The 20060-nt window shown below is 49.0% G+C and overlaps 1 protein-coding gene across 1 annotated transcript in view; it reads right to left on the reverse strand.

The window, feature by feature from the left end:
- The window catches only part of LPCAT3 (lysophosphatidylcholine acyltransferase 3), a 754956-nt gene that overhangs the window by 549437 nt on the left and 185459 nt on the right, over positions 1-20060 (reverse strand). The window contains exon 6 of the mRNA XM_069650601.1: positions 8131-8309. Within this exon, the coding sequence (XP_069506702.1) occupies positions 8131-8309 (179 nt within the window). The remainder of the gene's footprint in view (positions 1-8130; positions 8310-20060) is intronic.

Raw genomic sequence — 20060 nt, forward strand, 5'->3', positions numbered from 1 at the left:
GTTTTCAGCTTTCCCCTTGGCGCCCAGGTAGGTGCACCCACACGTGAGGTACCGTTTTCATCGGGACACATGTGGGAACTCGGGAAAGTATGACATTTGTTGTGTTTGTGTGGTTTTCATAACGTTTCGACCCATTTGCTTGTGCCCTTTGTCACACAACCCTTTCATTTCCCAAATGTGCCCTATATTTAGTCGCTGCTTTACGCACCATACACTTTTGTAACCTGCATACCTACCATTGAAAAGGTCTTCCTGTGCTCTTTCAAAAAATGTATGCTTGCCGTTCCTCACCACATTGGTTTTCCTGATCTACACATGCTATGTATGTCTGTTCAGGCCGTAAGCATAAAACTCCTGTGTACCATGGTTCAGTGTTTGGCTTGTGGTACTGCTTGTTTTGTGAAACACTACCAAAAAAAAAGAAATTGTGCTTTCCTAACTGCAAGAGTCGGGGGAATATAGTGGAGCATTGTTTTTCTCAAAATTCATAGAAGCCATTGCCGTACCAAGCCAACCATGTCCACCACAACTTTTTTCGGTCATTTTCCTGCTTTTCCCCCCCCCAAACTATGGCATTGCCCCATACCTAGTTGTGGCCCGACCTGCGCAAATCACCCCTTCCTAAACTTGGAATTTTGTCTAATTTTCAGAAGGAACAAGTTACTTACCTGTAACTGTTGTTCTCCAGCATGGGTCTGGCATGGATTCACATGCTAATGAATATTCCCCGTCGTCAGGCCGGGAATCCTCGGTATAGAAAAAAAAAAAATCAGTATCAGTTTCGTTTCTGATCTGTCTTTCTTACTAGTAACCAATCACTGGTCTCTGGGTCATACTGGCCCCAGCCAATGACTGCCCTCTCCCTAAGCCCCGCCTCTGGCAGACATCCTCAGATTTGGTAGCATGTAAAGTGGCAGTATGACCAAGTGAAGAGCCGCAGAGGGGTAGGTGGGAGGGTTCGCATGTGAATCCATGCCAGACCCATGCTGGAGAACAACAGTTACAGGTAAGTAACTTGTTCCTTCTCCAGCATGGGGTCTAGCATGGATTCACATGCTCATGAACAAGAGAATACATAGCAGTACACACATGCACAACCACGGGAGGTGGTAACAGGCTCAACATTAAGCAATACAACAACTCAACATTAAGCATCCCTTACCTCCTCACCAGGCTCACCTTAAGCGAACAGGTTGCGCAGCACTGCTTGGCCGACCCTGGACTCCTCCCTGGAGTCCCAATCGACGCAGTAGAATCTTGTGAAGGTGTGCGTCGACCTCCACGTCGCAGCCCTGCAGATGTCCAGCAGGGGCACACCAGACAGGAACGCCGTGGTAGCAGCAATCGCTCTGGTCGAATGGGCTCTCGGACGGCCGGGCAGCGGTCGGTTTGCCAACCGGTGATAGTGCATGATGCAGCCGGAGAGCCATCTGGAAATGGAAGTCTTCGAGAGAGCCTTCCCTTGATTCACAGTCCCAAAGTTCACAAACAGCTGTGATGTCTTCCGAAAACTCTTCGTGTGGTCCACGTAGAACTTCAGCGCTCTTGCTACGTCCAGCGAGTGCAGAGTCCTTTCAGCCGGCGACGAAGGAGACGGGAAGAAAACTGGCAACACCAAGGGTTCGTTGAGGTGGAAGTCTGACGGCACCTTGGGCATGAAGGAGGGGTGCGTCCTCAGCACCACCCTCGTGTCGTGAAACGTCAAGTATGGCGGCTTGCAAGATAGGGCCTGGATCTCTCCCACTCATCGTGCGGAGGTGATGGCCACGAGAAACGCTGTCTTCCACGACAGAAACTTCAACGGTGCCGAATGCATAGGCTCAAATGGGGGCCCCATGAGCCTGGTCAGCACCACGTTGAGCTCCCACGCCGGGGCAGGGGCCTTCACCGGCAGGAATGACCGGAACAATCCTTTCATAAATTCCTTCACCAGTCGATGAGACCACAAGGACGCCCGGTTCCGTAGTTCTGGTGTATCGTGAGATGGAGGCCAGATGTATCTTGATGGAAGCGTGAGCTAGTCCAGCCTTGGCTAATGACAGTAGGTACGGCAATACTTGAGGGGCCGTAATCCGCAGAGGGTTAATCTTCTGTGCACGGCACCAGACAGAGAACCTCTTCCATTTATGTCCGTAGCACTTGAGAGTTGAGGACGCCCTGGCCTTTGCAAGAACCTCTCTGCAGTCGGCCGGGATGTCGTACCCTCCAAACTAGAGTGCTGCAGGGGCCAGGTCTGCAAGTTCAGCGACTCCGGGTTGTGGTGAAGAATGGCGCCTCCTTCTCTGGAGAGAAGATCTGCGTCCGTCGGCAGCTTGACTGGTGTGGATGTTGACAAGTCCAGAAGGTCCGGGAACCAGATCTGTCTCGGCCACGCCGGTGCGACGAGGATCATCCTGCACCGGGACCTCTTGAGCTGGTTGATGAGCCGGAGCAGCAACGGCAGCGGAGGGAAAGCATAAAGAAATAGGCCGTCCCAGGGGAACGAGAAAGCATCGCCCATGCTCCTCGGCTGGGGGAACCTGCTGGCGAACCTCCGGCACTTGGAATTCGTCGCCATCACGAAGAGATCGATTTGGGGTTCGCCCCATTGTCGGAAGAGTCTATCCACTTGATCCTGACGTAGTTCCCACTCGTGGCACGAGCGCAGCTCTCTGCTGAGTCGGCGATCGTGTTTTTTATTCCGGCAAAGGCGCACCAGGTAAATGCAGGAGGACATCATCCCGAGGAGGGACTTGATAGATCTTACCCTGGCCATGTCCGTGGCCAGCAGACGCTGCACCTCGCCCAGAATGGTCCTGGCCCTTTCCTCCGCCGGCGAGGCCAGCCGCGCCACTGTGTCGAGCTTGGCTCTCAGAAACAGGGCGACTTGCGACGGAACCAGGTGGGATTTTGGAAAGATGGAGAATCCCAGGTCCGTGAGCAGCTGGACGGTCTTCGCAGTGTGCTCCACGGCGAGCTCCCTTGTCCTTGCCCGGATGAGCCAGTCGTCCAGGTAGGGGTAGACGTGGATCCCCTGTAGGCGCAGCCGCGCTTCCACCGGTGCGAGGCACTTGTTGAACACCATATGGGTGCCGACTTCAATCCGAACGGGAGGGCCTTGAACTGGTAGTGCCGCCCTTGGACCACGAACCTGAAGAACCTTCGGTGTCTTTTTAGAATGGGGATGTGGAAGTACGCATCCTCCAAGTCCAACGACAACAGGAAATCGCTCTCCTCCAGCTGTCGCATCAAGTGCTGGAGGATGACCATCCAGAACTTCTGTGCCTTGATGTCCTTGTTCACTCGTCGCAGGTCCAGGATGGGGCGCCATCCTCCCGTCTTCTTTTTTACGAGGAAGTACCTTGAGTAAACTCCGGAGCCCCGAAGCCTCTTTGGGACGAGCTCGATGGCACCCTTCTGGAGCATCGCCCTTACTTCCAACAGAAGGTGAGATGTGATTTTCCTTCCTGGCCACGGGTGGAACGCGAGGGCACTTCTTCTGAAACTCAAGGGCATGCCCTTGGGCCAGGGCGTCCAGCACCCAACGGTCGGTGGAGATGGACTCCCACATGCTGACGAACCTCGCAAGCCGGCCTCCCACCGTGGTGCTTGGGGGGGGTCCGACCCCACGGTCGGTTCAATCTTGTTTGGAGGCCGCCTTGCCTCCTTGACCTCCCTGTCGACGACGACAGGCACCACCTGACTTGCCGCGTCCCCTGTAGGCTTCCTGGGAAGAAGATCTTGCCGCTTGGCGGTACGTGGAGGAGCCACTGCCGGATCCCTTGGAGGCAACCTTGCCTACCTCCGGAGCTCCGAAAGGACGGCCGTCGTTGTTGGAGCACTCCCAGTGTCCGGGCAGTCTCCGTCTTGATGGCCTGAAGGGACTCATCAACCGCCTTCCCAAACAGGTTGTTCCCGTCGAAGGGCATGTCCAAAACCTTGGTTTGTACATCCTGGCGGAAATCCGTTGCCTTGAGCCATCCTCGTCGTCTCAGGCAAACGCCGTTGCCCAACTGACGGAAACCGGTGTCGGCGATGTCCGTTGCCACCGTGATGGCGTGGTCTGAAGCAATCTCACCCTCCTGTAGGATTTCAAGGGCCTCAGCCCTTTTGGCGTCCGGAAGGAAGTCCAACAGCGGGGCGGTTTTGAACCACAACTCCCTGTCGTAGCCGCCTACGATAGCCAGGGCGTGGGCCGCCTTGATAGTCGCTGCGGATTAGATGACCCGTCGTCCCATCGTGTCCAGCTTCCTGCCCTCGCCGTCCGGCGGGGAAGTTGATGTCGAGGCTGATGCCCCCCCAGCTTTCTTCTTTGCCGCCGCCGAGACGACCGAATCCGGGGTAGGTTGCGCCTGAAGGCACAAGGGGGCAGCGTCGGGGACACGGTACTTCTTCTCGTACCGGTCCCTCTTTGCCGGCGCCGTGGCAGGGTTCATGAGGAGGGCAAGCCCCTCATTCCAGATGTCATCAAGAAGTGGTACGGCGAGGACCGTCTTCCTTTTAGCCTTGCGCCGTTGGTAAAGGAACCCTTCCTTCTGCTCTTCTGGGCAGAGCTGGAAGAGCTCTGATGCCCTGGAAATCATGGCATGAAAGGATCCAATCTCGTCGGGCGGGGACGCCCGGGCAGGGGGCGACGGGGGACACGTCCCGTCGTCGCCTCCGTCATCTGTACCTGTCGTAGCCGTATCCGTGCCTGTATCATCCCCGTGGGTAGTAGACCGGGGGGAAGGCAGAGCAGGCCGCAGAGGTGGGAGAGGTGGCGTAGGATGCATCATCCTCCTCTTATGCGGTGGACTTTCCGAAGGTCCTGGCTCCGGTTCCCCCGTCGGGTCTGGCTCAGGTTCCTCCGTCGGGGGGAGGGGCAACCTTGTCCTCATCTCCGACCATAAGGACTGAATCGCAGACAAAATGGCCGCCGAAGTGTCCTGCGGCGCTGGAAACGACAGGCGCGAGGGCTCTTGAAGAACCTCGTCGGCGACACCGTCGCTCTCGTCGTCGCCCTCATCGGGATCCCTCCCGATGGGCTGGGCCTCTTCCACGACTTCGCTGAGCTTTTCTTCAGACGTCGTGTCCGTATCCACGATGGCCACCTGCCCCTCCCCCACCTTTTCCAACGAGGACTTCGTGGGGGTCTTCTCAATGGGCCTGAAAGACAACTCCCTCCGCGGTGGCAGGGAGACTCTGGGTCCTGAGGTCGCCTCCACTGGCGTAGCCTCCACAGGCTGAGCCAGGGCCGCTGCGACATCCTCAATCGAGGTCTTAGCAGAGTTAATTAAGGGCATCCTCACCTTCTGTACGCCTGGGGCCTTCACCTCGGGGCCTCTCCAGAGGCTTCGCCGGGTTCTCGGACTTCCCCTTACCCGAGCCAGAGCGTTGGCTCGTGGTTGATGGCGCCGGGGAGGATGCGCCCTGCCAGGCAGCCAAGGAGCCGGACCGTTCGGCGCTCCCGGTGCCCGCGGTGCTTGGCCTTTTGTTGGGCCCCCGTCGCTGGGGCGCCCTCACAGGACTTAGAAGACCGCTCGGACTTCTTTTTCTTCTTCTCGCCTGACGGGCTCTTCCCTTCCAGCCAGTTGGCGAGACGGAGGTGGCGATCCTTCATGGTCCGCTCCGACATGTTCCCACAAAACGCACAGTCCTTCTCCGTGTGCATCTTGTCCTCATGGAGACAGTAGAGGCATAACGAATGCTCGTCCTCCTTGAAAACATTCTGAAGCTGGCATCCAGGGCAGGTCCTGAACAGCTTCCCGGGCGTTGAGCTTCCTTTCTCCTGGGCCATGTCCGGGGGTAGGCCTCGGAACTTCTGGAATCCTCCAAAAGCGTAACTCGACGAAATCTTCACCCTTGAGGGGCGTAGAAAACTCTGAAACGGATCCCCATTGATCGGATGTAGAAACGGTGGAGCTTGAGGCTCTAGTTAACCGAAAAATGAGAAAAATCACCTGAAAAAGAGCGAAAACGCAGCAAAAGCTCGAGAGCTACAGCACGAGGACTCCCAACACTTGAAGGTGCGGTAAAAATCTGAGGATGGCTGCCAGAGGCGGGGCTTAGGGAGAGGGCAATCATTGGCTGGGGGCAGTATGGCCCAGAGACCAGTGATTGGTTACTACTAAGAAAGACAGATCAGAAACGAAACAGATACTGATTTTTTTTCTATACCGAGGATTCCCGGCCTGACGGGGAATATTCATGAGCATGTGAATCCATGCCAGACCCCATGCTGGAGAAATGTATGTCTTTCTGTCCTCCAATTCGGCTTTCCTACCCTTTACTTCCATTCCGTCCATGCATGTCCAATTGGCAAAAATGGCCAAAATCGCCTACCTCTCACAAAAAGGTTGATAACCACATCAAAATATTTTTTTTTCGTTTCCACTCAACCTGTTCTTGAAAGCCAGGAAATCGGGGAATTCAGCACAGCAAACCATTTGTTCCTAGCTCTTACAAGGGAAAAACCACAGGTGTCTTTGAACATCATTTTATTGGCATTTAAAAAAAAAAAAACACAAAATTGTCGCCCTTTTTGTTTATTGTCCCTCACCCCCCTACAGCAACCTAGGATTCCTGGGTGGCGTTACGACCGCCTACATGTGGGAAAAAAAGGGCCAAATTTGGCTGAGATCTCATGTAACAAAAAAGTTACAAGGCATTGAATCGCGACATACCGAGTTCACCAAAAAAGGCCTTGGCACCGGGGGAGTGGGAGGTATCGGGGGGGTGGGGGGAGGGGGAACCCATGGCACTTAAAGGTAAAAACCGCAAGTTATAAAAGGGCGAGCTTCTTCTGCACTGATAAACCCAAAACGACATTGCAAAAGGTGCTCCTGTCAGCACCCCCATAAGAAGTGGGGCAGGGTGGTGCCATAGGAAAAGCAGCACAATCGTATAGGCTAAAACAAAGGGGATTTGTCTCATCTCATTGGAACCTGAAGAGTCCAATGTGCCCAAAACAAAAGTGAATGCTGGCGGGGGGGGGGGGGATAACAGTTTCACCCACCTACAGTCAATGATACAAATTCAGTAGTGCTGGGATGCTCAATAAATTGGATAGGATTTGCAAACAGAAAATCTCCCCAACAGTCGTGCTCCTTTGCCTTCTTCGTGCATTCATCGTTGTTTCTGCTCCTGAGAAGTGAACTTCTTCCTTTTGGTTGTTAGCAATATCGTTGGTTTGCGTTGCAAGTCCCTGTGTACCACATCCTGTAACCCTGTGGAAGTGTCTTTGTACGTACTTGGTTTCTTTTTTCAAATCCAGAGACAGATTCTCCAATCCAACCTGACTACTTAACCCCTAAGGTCTGGGGCTGGCGAGCTATTCATCAGATTGCCCTCCGGATTGCCCTGAATCTTGGAGTAGTAGAGTTTGCAGGTTTTTTACTATGTTTTACCACAGACTTGTTTTGGCCCAATTTCTGCATTTTCATCCTTCCTGGGTCTTGGCCATGGGACTGGAGCTCTTTGAAGTGGTCGCTTCCAATTTCCTCTAGGGTTGATGGCACATTTCACCATTTCTTTGCGGTAGAACTCGGACTTGTATGGTATTATCCTGTAACCGTGGCTCTTTTAAATTTGGCTCATTCATTCCTATGGTAAACTTACCAAATCTAGAAACTCTTTCAAAGTTACTCTGGAAGGTAATTTACTGAACATCGCAGTTTTTCCTGGGGCCTCCTTTAATGCCTGGAGTTTTCATTAAGGGACTGGGATTATAACCCATACCACCGATTTACTGCACATTTTTAAATTACTTCTATACACTCCTGCCTACTGGAATGTACTGAGTTACTTTGTAGAATTGCTGGTGCTTTTTAAATCGAATTTCAAGGCGTGTAATGAGACCATGTATGTCTGGTACTGCAAGCTTAATTTTATCCTAACCTTTGGTAGCCCTGTTGGCAATGTTAACGTGAAATACTCCAGACCAAAGCGTTCCATGGCAAACTATGCATCACATGACAAACAGATTTCAGACATGGCACAAATACTCTAAATACTGAAGGCTAGAAGTGAGATGTAAAGGCAGAGCAGTGTGTGGGTTCCACTACAGGGAGAGCACAATATGCTGCAAGTCAGTATAGAGGAGCATCAGCAAACAAGCCAGCAATGCAGTAGATCTTCATATTAACTCATTCGTCCCTCTCATCCTACACCCACCTGTTTGGCCGTTGCCCGGGTACATCAGTCAACTCCCCATCTGCCATCCTCTGATAGTTCCTAAATGAGAACTGTGGACCCACCAGGAAACCGCCATAAAAGTAGGAGAAGCCAGCCACTTCTAGGAACGTAGGTACACTCTCCACTGCAAATTTCTCCTGCTCCTCTGTCATTTGGCCCTGCAGAGAGAGGAAAGTTATCGAAGCACCACAGAGACAGAGAACCCTCCCCCCTATGTGTACACATGATACCAGAGACCACAGTGACAGATCAGCCTACATAGAAATCCAGAGTCCCGAAATGTCTGAGGTTTTTAAAAAGCAGATATGGTTGGGGTAGAGTCAAGCATAGACCAGTCTGCTTTTCTCTGGTTAATACAGATTGCCTTGAAAGAACTTCCAAGATCTTCCCCGCTGCACTCTCTCAAACTGGAATGTTCAAAAACAGTACTAAAAAGACTCCAACAATGTTTATTAAGTTATTAATTCCACCTCAAAATTAACTCAAAAAAAAATATTGATCAGTTGTATTGGTGAAAAAGGTCTTAAAAAATTATTTTTAGATGCATCAGGATCTGTGTGATTAATGTGCGGCTAATACTGTAAACGGAAATTCTGAATGCAGAAATAGAGTAGCGCTGTAAGCACATAGATCGCACATGTATGTGTAACTGCTCCAATCCCTGCTTTGTGACTGTGGGGGAACACACCTGCAACCCCCAAACCCATTATACCGTACAAGGGGAGCGGGGGACAACCCCACAACACCCGGTCCCATTGTTCAGTTTAAAGGGATTCGACATTTTCATTACTGCCGATTGCACATTAAACGTGCATTTGTTTTTTTTCCCCCCTTATTTTTGTGAGATTATTATTTATTCTAACGCCTCACATGCCCGTAGGCCTCAGGGCGCACATCAAAGCCAAACAATACATACAACAAACAAGCCAGGATCAGAACAGAGGAGGGCAACTGAGGAGTTTAAATCGGTTCAGCCGGGCTTAAGGTTAAAAAAAAAAAGTAGGTTTTCCCTACACCCTTGAACACGGACGAGTTTGAGGTTCTCATCTTAAGGGGGAGCGTGTTACATTCTCTGGGAGCGTGCACAGAGAAGCTGATGACATGCAGATGACATGCTCATTTATTTGCAAAACCCGGAAACCAATTTACAATACATATTAGATGTACTGGGGCGTTATGCAGAACTCTCAGGAATCGCAATTAGTGAAAAGAAATGGTGCTTGTTCCCTCTGGCAGGTTACAAGTAGAGGCAGTTGAGCACATTACTGGTGCTGCCGGTGCAATGGGAGGTGGATACATTTAAATATCTGGGAATTAATATTTACCATGACCCCAAGATGTAACACCTGGAAGAAAAAAAAACACAGAAAGCAGTAGAGAGAGTGTTAGGCAATATTGTATGTAGTAACCCTGTGGGAGACTACAGCAGCCTTGTCCTCTTGGCAATAGGTAACCCAACCTTTGGTATAGGCCTGTACTACACAAGTTGGTAGTGTGCCTGAGCAGTCAGGCTCATCTCAAGAGGGGTCAATGTGAGCTGTAGGGTTGCAACAGAGTTTCACAGTGACAAGTATAACACTAAACCCAAGGTTTCTTGATTACATAATTATTTATTAATTTAAATGTCAGTTTTAAAATAAGGCTTCTTTAGAAGGAAGCAATTGGCAACAAGAACAATACACTTCAAAATACACTCCTTCAGTTCAATAAAGTAAGTAGATACCCTTTTGGGATGGCACACAGATTGTCCTACACCCTGCGGTGACTTCAATAGCTAGGACACTGGACATTAATATATCACTTTTCACACTTCAATGGTAATACTGAAGTGGTGGCAAAAGGGAAAGGTGAGGGAAGGAAACAATGGTTAACACGTTTCTCAAACATGTAATCACTTTTGAACCCCAAATGCAATGCAGATTAACCCTTTCCCAGCTATACAAGTAAGGTATGTATGAGGGATATGCTCAATTGAGCCAAGTCTAGGGGACCTGAGGAACTTCTTGAAGTTAGGAAAAAAGTCTTCCACAAGGTTAAAGAGAGTTTTGTTTGTAAATAAATAAATTAGTGTTGGGCTACAAGCTGGGAGGCTTGTGAAGGGCAAAGCTGCAAGCTACACACAAGATAAATATCCCTTAGATCACAGTAACTTAGGTCTGAACAAATGGTTCCAGCTGGCTTCTGTTCCTGTTGTAGTTCCTGCAGATCCTGTTCCTGGGCCTCAGTCATGGGGCCAAGAAGGAGGACATCTGGGGACTCCTTTACTATGATTTGAAGGTAGGCAGCAACAATGGGTGAAATTCAGATCAGTGGGACTTCGCGGTTTCAGCTACTCGCAAATAGCACCACCGCGGTTCTTGGACACCTTGTGGACTTTCCTTGCTTCTGGTGTCCAGCACTCTGTTGAGGTGGTTCAGGCTTGGGCAGCCCTGCTTCGAGGGAGTCCAGAGGATCTTCCTGGAGCTCGGGTCCGGCTTAAAAACGATGCACTTGATTCTGGTGACATGTTCTTGTCCCATGGTTCTTGGTTCCTGCAGCAGCAATGGAAGTACAGACAGCCGAGAGAGGGGTTTCAGTAGAGTTAGTCTTCGGGTCAATTTGTCCCACCTACCCAAGGGGAGAAGTCGTCCTTTTCGGGCTCCTCTAGTCTATGTCGAAATAGGAGCTTCAGCACTGCAGCAGGGCTTCACCGGGCAAACCAACGGTCCAGGAGGTGCAGCAAGCGTCTCTTCCAGTTTCTTTCTTCGGTTCCTCCGTCGAGTCGTCGACTCTGCCTTCCTTGCAAAAGACCTTGCCTTTTATGCAAGTCGTTCCCATTCATTTGCAGCCTAGCTGTCACTCACGCAGCAGGGTGGCTGTCCAGCAAGGACAGCCAGGTGTGCAATCACCTTTGGGTGCATTCCTGTAACCAAGGAGACTAAGCACAGGGAGTTTCGGGAACCTCCCTTGCTTCCTGCCAGACACGCTGGAGCCAGAGGCGAAAAAAGAAATTCAGGGCCATTTTGACAAATGGGTGCTATACTGCAGCTGCGAACGCAGCCTGTGGTAAAAGCACACAATGGTAGGAAAAAGTAAACCGCTGCCACCAGCCATTAATTGTAGAAAAGGGTAACAAAAATGTTACACGAGAAGTTAGACAAAAGGGGATACTAAATAACCCCTCCAGCACCCTATTTTAAGATAGTGTGTGCTGGGTCTATAAAGAGGAAAATTTAAGTAAAGTCAATTTCACTTCACTACTCTTGGAAACAGTAGTTATCCAAGAGAAGGCATTTAAACCTTAGCAGAAATCCAAAGGATTTATCTGCGACACTGCAATGAGGGTGCTGTGTGTCGCAATGTAAAAAGATTATGCCTATGGAGTTTGTCAGACTCCAAAGTCAAAAGAAACAGTGTTCAAATCAAATAAAAATGCATGAGAGAGTGGGCAAATGTCTCTCTTCAGGATACAAATTAAAAGTCCTAAAGTCCAGAAAAAGAGCCAGGGGTCTAAGGTAGAAGGGAATCAGCACATTTCTAAGAATTCTCCCTAACAGAAAGTGACGAAGTCCATGGACCTCTGGGCTAAACTACCCCTATCACTGATGGGCAGCGCTGCACTACTGAATATGGTGGTGATTTTCTACACTAGTTTTGAATGTCCCGTACGATATCCCTAGTAGCTTCTTCAAGAAGCTGGACACAGTATGCAGGGGATTCTTGTGGCGTAAGGGTCGAAATAGACTGGCCCTCCAAAAACTGCAGAAACCATATGATCAAGGAGGCATTAAGGTACTTAACTTTGAGGCATACTTCGTGGCAAGCCAATTACAGTACGTCATAGCTAGCAGACGAACCGTCGCAAGACACTCACCTTCAATTTACATGCCCCCATTTTTCCTGAAGGAAATAGTCTGGATCTCGATGACCCATTGGCCCAAGCCCCTTCTCCTATTGACGCTAGGGAAGGCAGCATTGTGCAAAGCCTGCCGTCTATTAGGTGATCAGACTCCCTACTCACTCCAAGTCCCACTGGTGGCACTCAAAGCAGATGATCAGCAAACCAGAATACATGCGAGAAAACACTGGGAGCCCTTGGGAATGGTGACAATGGGCGACCTGATGCGGGAAGGGGAACCAATAGACTTTAGTACACTTGCAACAGAAACTGGTCTACATAAAGGATAGCTTATATTTCATGCCTCTCTTAGAAAAACTGAAGCAGACATGGCCTGCGCAGACAAGGGTGCCAAATTCAGTAGCAGCAATAGAAACACTTTACAACATCTCAGAAGGAGGCCATGAAGTATCTAGGATATATGAACTAATTATGGATAAAAACGGGTTAGCAAAAACTCGACGCAGTTGGGAAGAGGACCTACAGGGAACAATGACAAACAGTAGGAGAGAACTGTTCGTCATTGAGAAGCATGCACGGGGACAACGAACTAAACGATTACTTGGACAGCACAGCACATTTGGGAAACAACATTTGGTACCAACACACGAAGGAAGTTGGAAGACGAAGTTCAGTGGGGGGGGGGGGCTTTGTGCACTCCTACCATACAGCATGGGGAAGTCCAAGATCTTTGTAGCTGTAGAAATTGATGTCCAGACAGCACACTGTCTTTTGCATGAAGCAATGTGCAAAACCAGAGGCCAGTTTATGGCTAGTGATGATCCCACTGAAATGGGCAACTGAAACAACTGATCCTGATGAAGATGATCATGTTCAAGAAAAAGACAAGAAACAGAGCTCATACTAGGAATCATGTGATCAGGTACGAGAAACCTGGAGTGAAAGGAGCGAAAATCATATGGGAAGTGAACAAGAAGCTAAATGTCCAAGGGAAAACTCAATAAGAGGCTCAAAGTTGGAAGAACAGAGGCCAAATGCAGATTTGGGGAACAGTGCTTTCACCAGACGGATGGGAGAAGGAGTAGTAATTTGCAGGGCATGGATGGTCCTCAGAGCCTGCAAGGAAGCAGTAGAAAATTCACAAAGCATATGCAAGCCATTATGGCCAAGGCTTGCAAAACTGATGACATGGGTCGAAGACAGAGAAGGACCTTTGCAGATGGTACCAATGGAGAGCACAAAATTGTGTTACAGTAATAATGGCACAAGGAAGACGGATGAGAATCAGAACCGTGGATGAATCTTTGATGCTCCAGGAATGATGCATGTAACTGCAGCGATTATGGATCATTATTGGGCATGTGGATCCAAAGCATACATCAGACTGCCGAGAAACTAGGGAGGCATATGCACAATAGTGAATGTCCATGTTACAGCGTTGGTGATCCCAAAAAGTGACCTAAATATTGACAGTTTCACAAAAGCATATGCACACCTTAGGAAAAGGAGATCTGTGGAACTGCTAACTCGGATAAAGAGAGAGAACTACTTTTCGGCCAAATCAGAAGAAGCCTTTCATGCAATCCCATATGAACACAGGCGGTTTAGCCTCACCTCATCAGTGTTCACAACAATTTTCATGCCAAGATTTCAAGTTGGAGCAAATACTAAATGGTTGCAGATAACCAGATGGGAGTTAATGCAGACCATCAACACAACCATAAAAGGAATCAAGGAAGAGTTAAGAGAAGTTAAGAGCAGTCCGACTGAGGACTCTCCAGAATAGATATGTGCTTGACATGATCACAGCCATGGATGGAGGAGTTTGTGCAAAAATCGGAGAATCATGTTGCACATTTATACCTTCTCACGATGAGGAAAATGGAACTCTAACAGAAGCCATAGGTATGCTGACAAAACTGCAGAACCTGATGATTGATGAGACGGACGAAGTTGATGATGACAGTTGGTTTGGATCACTATTCTCATGGGTTCCACAATGGATGGCAGATGCATTCAAGTTTCTAGGAGCCCTGTTAGTGATGATATTGCTAGGATTCTGTGTTATCAAGATAATAATCTCCCAGTGCCAGAAAACTGCGAAAAAAGCCATAGGGATGAAGATCATGATTGATGTCGAGCCAGGGTGGAAGCCCAAATACTTAACCGACGAAGAAATACGATTTTGTGAAAGCCAGAAGTCATGCACCAGAAGGAACAAGGTTTCTATATCCCAAGAAGCATAGAAATTATGTGCGAAGATGGGTTTATTACAGCCCAAATGGACAGTGTCAACTGATGACATGGAGTAAAGACGAACACATGAGAACAGCAGAAAGTCTAAAAGGAGTCATAAAAATATGGACTCCAAAGAGACATTTCTTCAGACCATGTATAGACCCGGAAGATGAAGAAAGAATGGAGACCCAGGCAATGAAGTGAAGGTGAATACAGAGGAACCAAAGAAGATGGATCCAAAGAAGGTGGTGAAAGTGGTCGATGAATCGCCCGGGAGGGGGGGGGGGGCTCAGTATAGAGGAGGTCCCAAATACAGCCCGCACTCCAACAACTCATTTTGAAGTACCAGGAACGTTCACACAGAGGTATGTGACGTATGATAAGTAAATAAACCAGCAGAGAGCCGCAGTGGGTCTCTGCCCAGTACCTATCAGAATAACAATGCCTATTAAAGTACCAGTACTGAGGAAACAATGGACAGTAAGGTACCCATTGAGCAAGCCATATCAACAAATGAGACGAACCGAAGATCGCCCGAGTACAGTCCCTGAAGAAACCAAAAAGGTCCTAATCGAAGACGAATGGTGACGTCACGAGAACCCAGACCGACTCGCATGTAGAAGAAATGACGACCAGAGAATGATGCAGATACGAAACACCATGAACAAGGATATCGTGAACTCGGAGTATGAAGGCGATGTCAAATGTAAGAAGCTTAAGCTGTAAGCATGGTAAAGCGCTTTGATCCGTTTACACCTGTACATGCTTGGAACCGCAAGAAAGCTAAGAGAATCATGCAGCTTGCTATGCTTAGTAGATGGATAGTGCAGCCATTGCCATATACATATCTACCTCAAATAAAGCACTTTATATGAAGTATACTTCCACTTTGCACAAAAAGCAGAATCAACAAAAATTACTAAGGCCACTCGAGGTTTCACATTCAACGGAATCAGGAGCAGAAGAAACGAAACTCAGCAGAGGCAACTCGTGGCTAGGGAACCAAGGCTGTATCCATCAAAATGAACGAGCAGTAGATACAATTAATTGAAGCAAGGGCCAGAATATGCTGCTTTGAAGGGGAAAGATAAGAAGGCGAAGGCAGGTGGTGGGTGAACATAAAATTAAATACACAAATTGTTGAAGAAAAGGCAAATCCACGGTGTTTGAATCACGTGACCAGTTGAACGAAGGTCCCACACCTACGCATGGCTGTGAGCGAGGAGAAGATATCAAGATAGAAGATGCAGTCTCGAGGCCAACCACAGTGAAATAATTGACACATAGCCACTAAAGTGATGATTGATTGGAGGAAGGCCGGGTGAGTTGAGGGGCACCCTGCACCTGGCCGACCACTGCGTGCTGCTAAGCAAAGTGAAAAAGTATGCATGGGGTTGGTGCCAACCCAATCACAATGGACCAAGTAATCTAAGGTCCTATAAGTAGTAGAACCAAATGGGACATCGTACTTCCTGTGACGTCTGTAGTAGTCATTTTTGAAGGAAGGGCTTAGATGCCCACCTGACAGTGTTTACCCAATCCCCCTCACTCCGTTACCATATACAAATATAGTACCTATAGTAAAGTTACCTTTTCCGAACCAATAGAATTGCATGTCAACTTTTGAGTGTTACATGTCAGTGATGACGAGTTTTCAGTATAGATGTTAGAACTTTTATGAAGTTCATTGGAGTTGAAGCGAGAAGGAAGATCGCACCATTGCCGATATTCATGGCTCCCCATTTTTTGTACTTTACGGACTCCCTTTGGCAAACTGTTGAGTTGTCCTTATTGCTTGGTATTGAAGTATATATCTGCACCCCATCCATCTCATGGGTGCTGCTATCTTGTTTTAAAGTGCTTCTGAGCAAACTCCGACTCTATGGGCCGGTCGGGGGTCTCGGCGCACACCTCCCACAAAGCAGTGATAATTTTGGAGGTGGGAGTACCATTTAGTCTTATCAACTGAATGAAGTACAGCCTTCGCAAAAAGGCCGTCTTGGGAAGAAGTGTCTAAGCAGTAATGCTTAACGAAAGTATAAATTGACGCCCAAGTTGCAGCTGAGCAGATGTCAATTACAGAGACTCCCCTCTGAAGAGCCGCAGAAGTTGCCATGCCCCTCGTGGGATGAGCCCTAAGCCCTTCCGGTGGTTCCTTTCCAGCTAACCTGTAACACTCCCTAATAGCTAGAGTAATCCAGGGGGATATAATCGGTTTTGTCACCACCAATCCCAATTTTGGACCGGTACAACCCACAAAGAGTTGGTCATCCTGGTGTAATTTTGCCATTCTCCCTATATAAAAACTCAGAGCCCTTTTTGGGTCTAATCTATGCAACCTCTCTTCCTCTTTGGCAAAATGAGGAGGAGGGTAGAAAGGTGGGAGTGTTATTTTTTGTGACAAGTGAAAGTCAGAAACTACTTTGGGCAAGAAAGATGGTTATCTCTAAGGATTATCCTTATGGAAGGTAGTATACAGAGGTTTGCATGAAAGAGCCTGGAACTCACTAACCCTGCAGCCTGATGTTAGTGCCACAAGAAGGGCATGTTTTCAATGTTAAAATCCTTAACGGGCAGGAATGTAAAGGCTCAAAGGGTACACATGTTAAAAACTTTAACAAGATTCAAATCCGAAGCAGGGACATGAAATGGTATTGAAGGGGGTAGACGTTAGTGAGCCCCTTCAAAAATTGGACAAGCAATGGCATGAGGAGCACTTATAGTTGGAAAGCGCAGGTAGGTATCCTTTTATCGTTCCAAAGAAAGCAACATAGGAGTGCCACATTGAAAAGGGTCCACATTCTTGCACCAGTTACTGAACTTATTCCAACAACACCGATACAAAGACTTGGTTGCTGGCCTTCTGACCGAAGGCAAGATCTCCCTTACGTCGTCCGGGAGGTCCTAATCCTTACATCTCAGCCTCTCAGAAATTTTTGAATGTCGGAGTGTCTTGACCTCTGGATGGAGAACCCGACCTTGCTCTTGCGAGAGAAGATCCTCTCTTTGTGGAAGACGTATTGGAGGGCAGATGCACATGTCCAGAAGGCCCGTGTACCACATCCTCCTGCCCCAATGCAGAGCTATTATGATCATGGTTTTCCTGAACTTTCTCAACCTCCTGATTATGCGAGGAATCACAAGGACTGGAGGAAGCGCATACAGGACTGGAAATTCCCAGTACACCACGAGCATGTCTCCTAGAGCTCCTCTCGGAGGAAAATCGCACTTCCGATTGACCTCGGTCGCGAACAGATCCACCCGAGGGGTTCCCCAAAGGGTGAAGATCTCTTGAAGCACTTCCTGAGCTAGTTCCCACTTGGGGGAGACTGCTCTGCCTGCTCAGAGCGTCCATCGCTGTGTTCTGCTCTCAGGGTAGGTGAACATGCGACAGATTCCTTCTTGTATTGCTCAGCACCAGAACTGCATTGCCTCTCTGCACAGTGGTAGTGACCCTACGCCTCCTCTCTTGTTGAGGTAGTACATGGCCACTGTGTTGTCCGTCATTATCAAGACATTCTTTCCCCGTACAGAGGGCAGAAAGGCCTTCAGCGCTAGTCCGATTGCTCTCAGCTCTAAAAGGTTGATGTGTAGTTTGGAATCTGATGGAGACCAACGACCGCTGATTGTCAGTTTGTTGGTGTGGGCTCCCCACCCTGTGAGTGAGAGCGAGAGCGAGGCATCAGTCACTACATTCATCTCCGGCCATGGTTCCCAAAAAGATTGACCCTTGAGAATGTTGTCCTTGCAAGCCCACTAAATTAGGTCTTGAGCTACTCTGCTCGGAACCTGCAGAAGATCTGACATGTTCCCTGAAAATTGGGACAACTGAGTCCTGAGAGCCCATTGAAGGGATCTCATTCTCAATCGGGCCTCTTGCACCAGGAAAATGCAGGATGCCATGAGACCGAGCAACCTCAAAATAAATCGAAGGCCAGAGGATGTTGGGAATTCTGGAATTTTGTTACCATCTGCTGAATGTGTTAAGCTCGAACCGTGGGAGGCGAGGCTTTGCCCGAGGAAGTATCCAAGACCGCTCCGATGAAATTGAGTCTTTGGAATTATATCATATGGGACTTCTTGTAATTGATGGAGAAACCTAGTCTGTGTAGGTAGTGGCAGGTGATACGGAGATCTTCCTGGGCTTGCTCCGGTGAGCGAGCTCTGATCAGCCAGTTGTCCAGGTAGGGGTAGACTTGAATCCCCCCTCTCCCGAGACTTGCTGCCACTACCACCATCATCTTGGTGAAAACCCTTGGGGCGGAGGTCAGCCCGAATGGCAGAACTCGAAACTGATAATGAGAACCGCCAACCGCGAACCTCAGGTACTTTGTGCTTGAGATGGATTGGCACATGAAAGTAAGCATCCTGAAGGTCCAATGATACCAACCAGTCTTTGAGTTGGAGAGCCAGAAGGATCTGAGAAAGTTCAACCATCTTGAATTTGTCCTTCCTGAGGAATTTGTTCAGATTTCTTAAGTCCAAGATGGGTCTCAATCCTCTGTCCTTCTTGGGGAAAGTAGGGGGAATACCAACCCTTGTTCCTCTCCGGTACAGGTACATGTTCTATTGCACCTTTCTCTAGCAGGGTTAAAATCCCCTGCACAAGGAGCGGATCTGGAATTTTGACAGAATTGGTTACCGGTGGATGATCCTGAGGCATTTTTAGAAAAAAAGGCAGTAATCTTGAATTACTGTTTCCAGTGCCCAAGCATCTGAAGTAATGCCGTGCCATTCGTTCAGATGCTGAGAGATTCTGCCTCCCCACCGGGGTCTTGCGTGTCAAGGCCTCAGAGTGGCTTAGAGGCGGCTGCAGCAGCAGCTGAGGGTAAAGATGCCGCTGCTGGGGCTGATTTAGCACCCCTTCCTCGTCCACCACGGGGGAATTTTCTTTGTTCTTTCTGTACGGCCTGTCCTCTTCCTCTACCAACTGAGGAATAGTAACGAAAAGGACGACCTCTCCAGGAAGATGAGCCAGAATAAGGTTGCCGAACAGAGGCGCTAAGGGACTTAGCTGCCGCCTTAGAGGTCTGCAGCTTCTCCAGGCTTTCATCCACCTTGCTGCCGAAACTCGAGCCGTCAAAAAGCATGTTGGGTAGCCTGGCCTGCATCTCCGGTGCAAACCCCGACTTTCTCAACCACGCAGATCTGCGCAGTACCATGCTTGCAGCCATGGATCTGCTAATGCGGTCAGCAGTATCCAATCCTGATTGGAGACACTCTCCCATCGCCTCCTTGCCAGCCTTGACAATATTCAGAAAGCCTTCCCTTTCCTCGCCTTCTGGAATATGTTCAGCCGCAATTTTAACACAGTCCCACAGGGTATAAGATAACCTGGCTAGGGTAAAGGTGACATTAGTGGACTTTAGGGCCATACTACCCGAGGTGAGCACCTTGCGAGCCCAAGCGTCCACTTTTTTATCGTCTCTATCCGGGGAAATAGACGGATAGGCTGACTGTCTGGTGGAAAGTCGCAGCCTGGACCACCAAACTCTCAGGCGCATGGGTGTTTACGGAGATAATCAGGGTCACTGGTTGATGGCCTATATTTCCTGGCAAAGCTATTGCAAGCTGAACCAGATTCAGGATTTTCCCAGCTAGCCACCACCTTCCTTTGAAGGGCCTGATGTAAAAGGTAGAACGGGGTCTTTTTGGGGACCCTGTTCCAGGATGTCTGTCATGTCATCCTGTTCGAAGGTTGGTGAGGCCCTACGCCAACCAATGTACTCAGTAACCCTGGTCATGTGAATACTGTACCCCGAATCTGAAGGGTCAGGTTTAGCAAATTCCAACACTGGTGATGTATCAAAGCCACTGCCAGAGTGGAGAGAGT

The sequence above is a fragment of the Ambystoma mexicanum genome, chromosome 3p, assembly GCF_040938575.1.
Source record: "Ambystoma mexicanum isolate Mex_15411 chromosome 3p, UKY_AmexF1_1, whole genome shotgun sequence".
NCBI lineage: Eukaryota > Metazoa > Chordata > Amphibia > Caudata > Ambystomatidae > Ambystoma > Ambystoma mexicanum.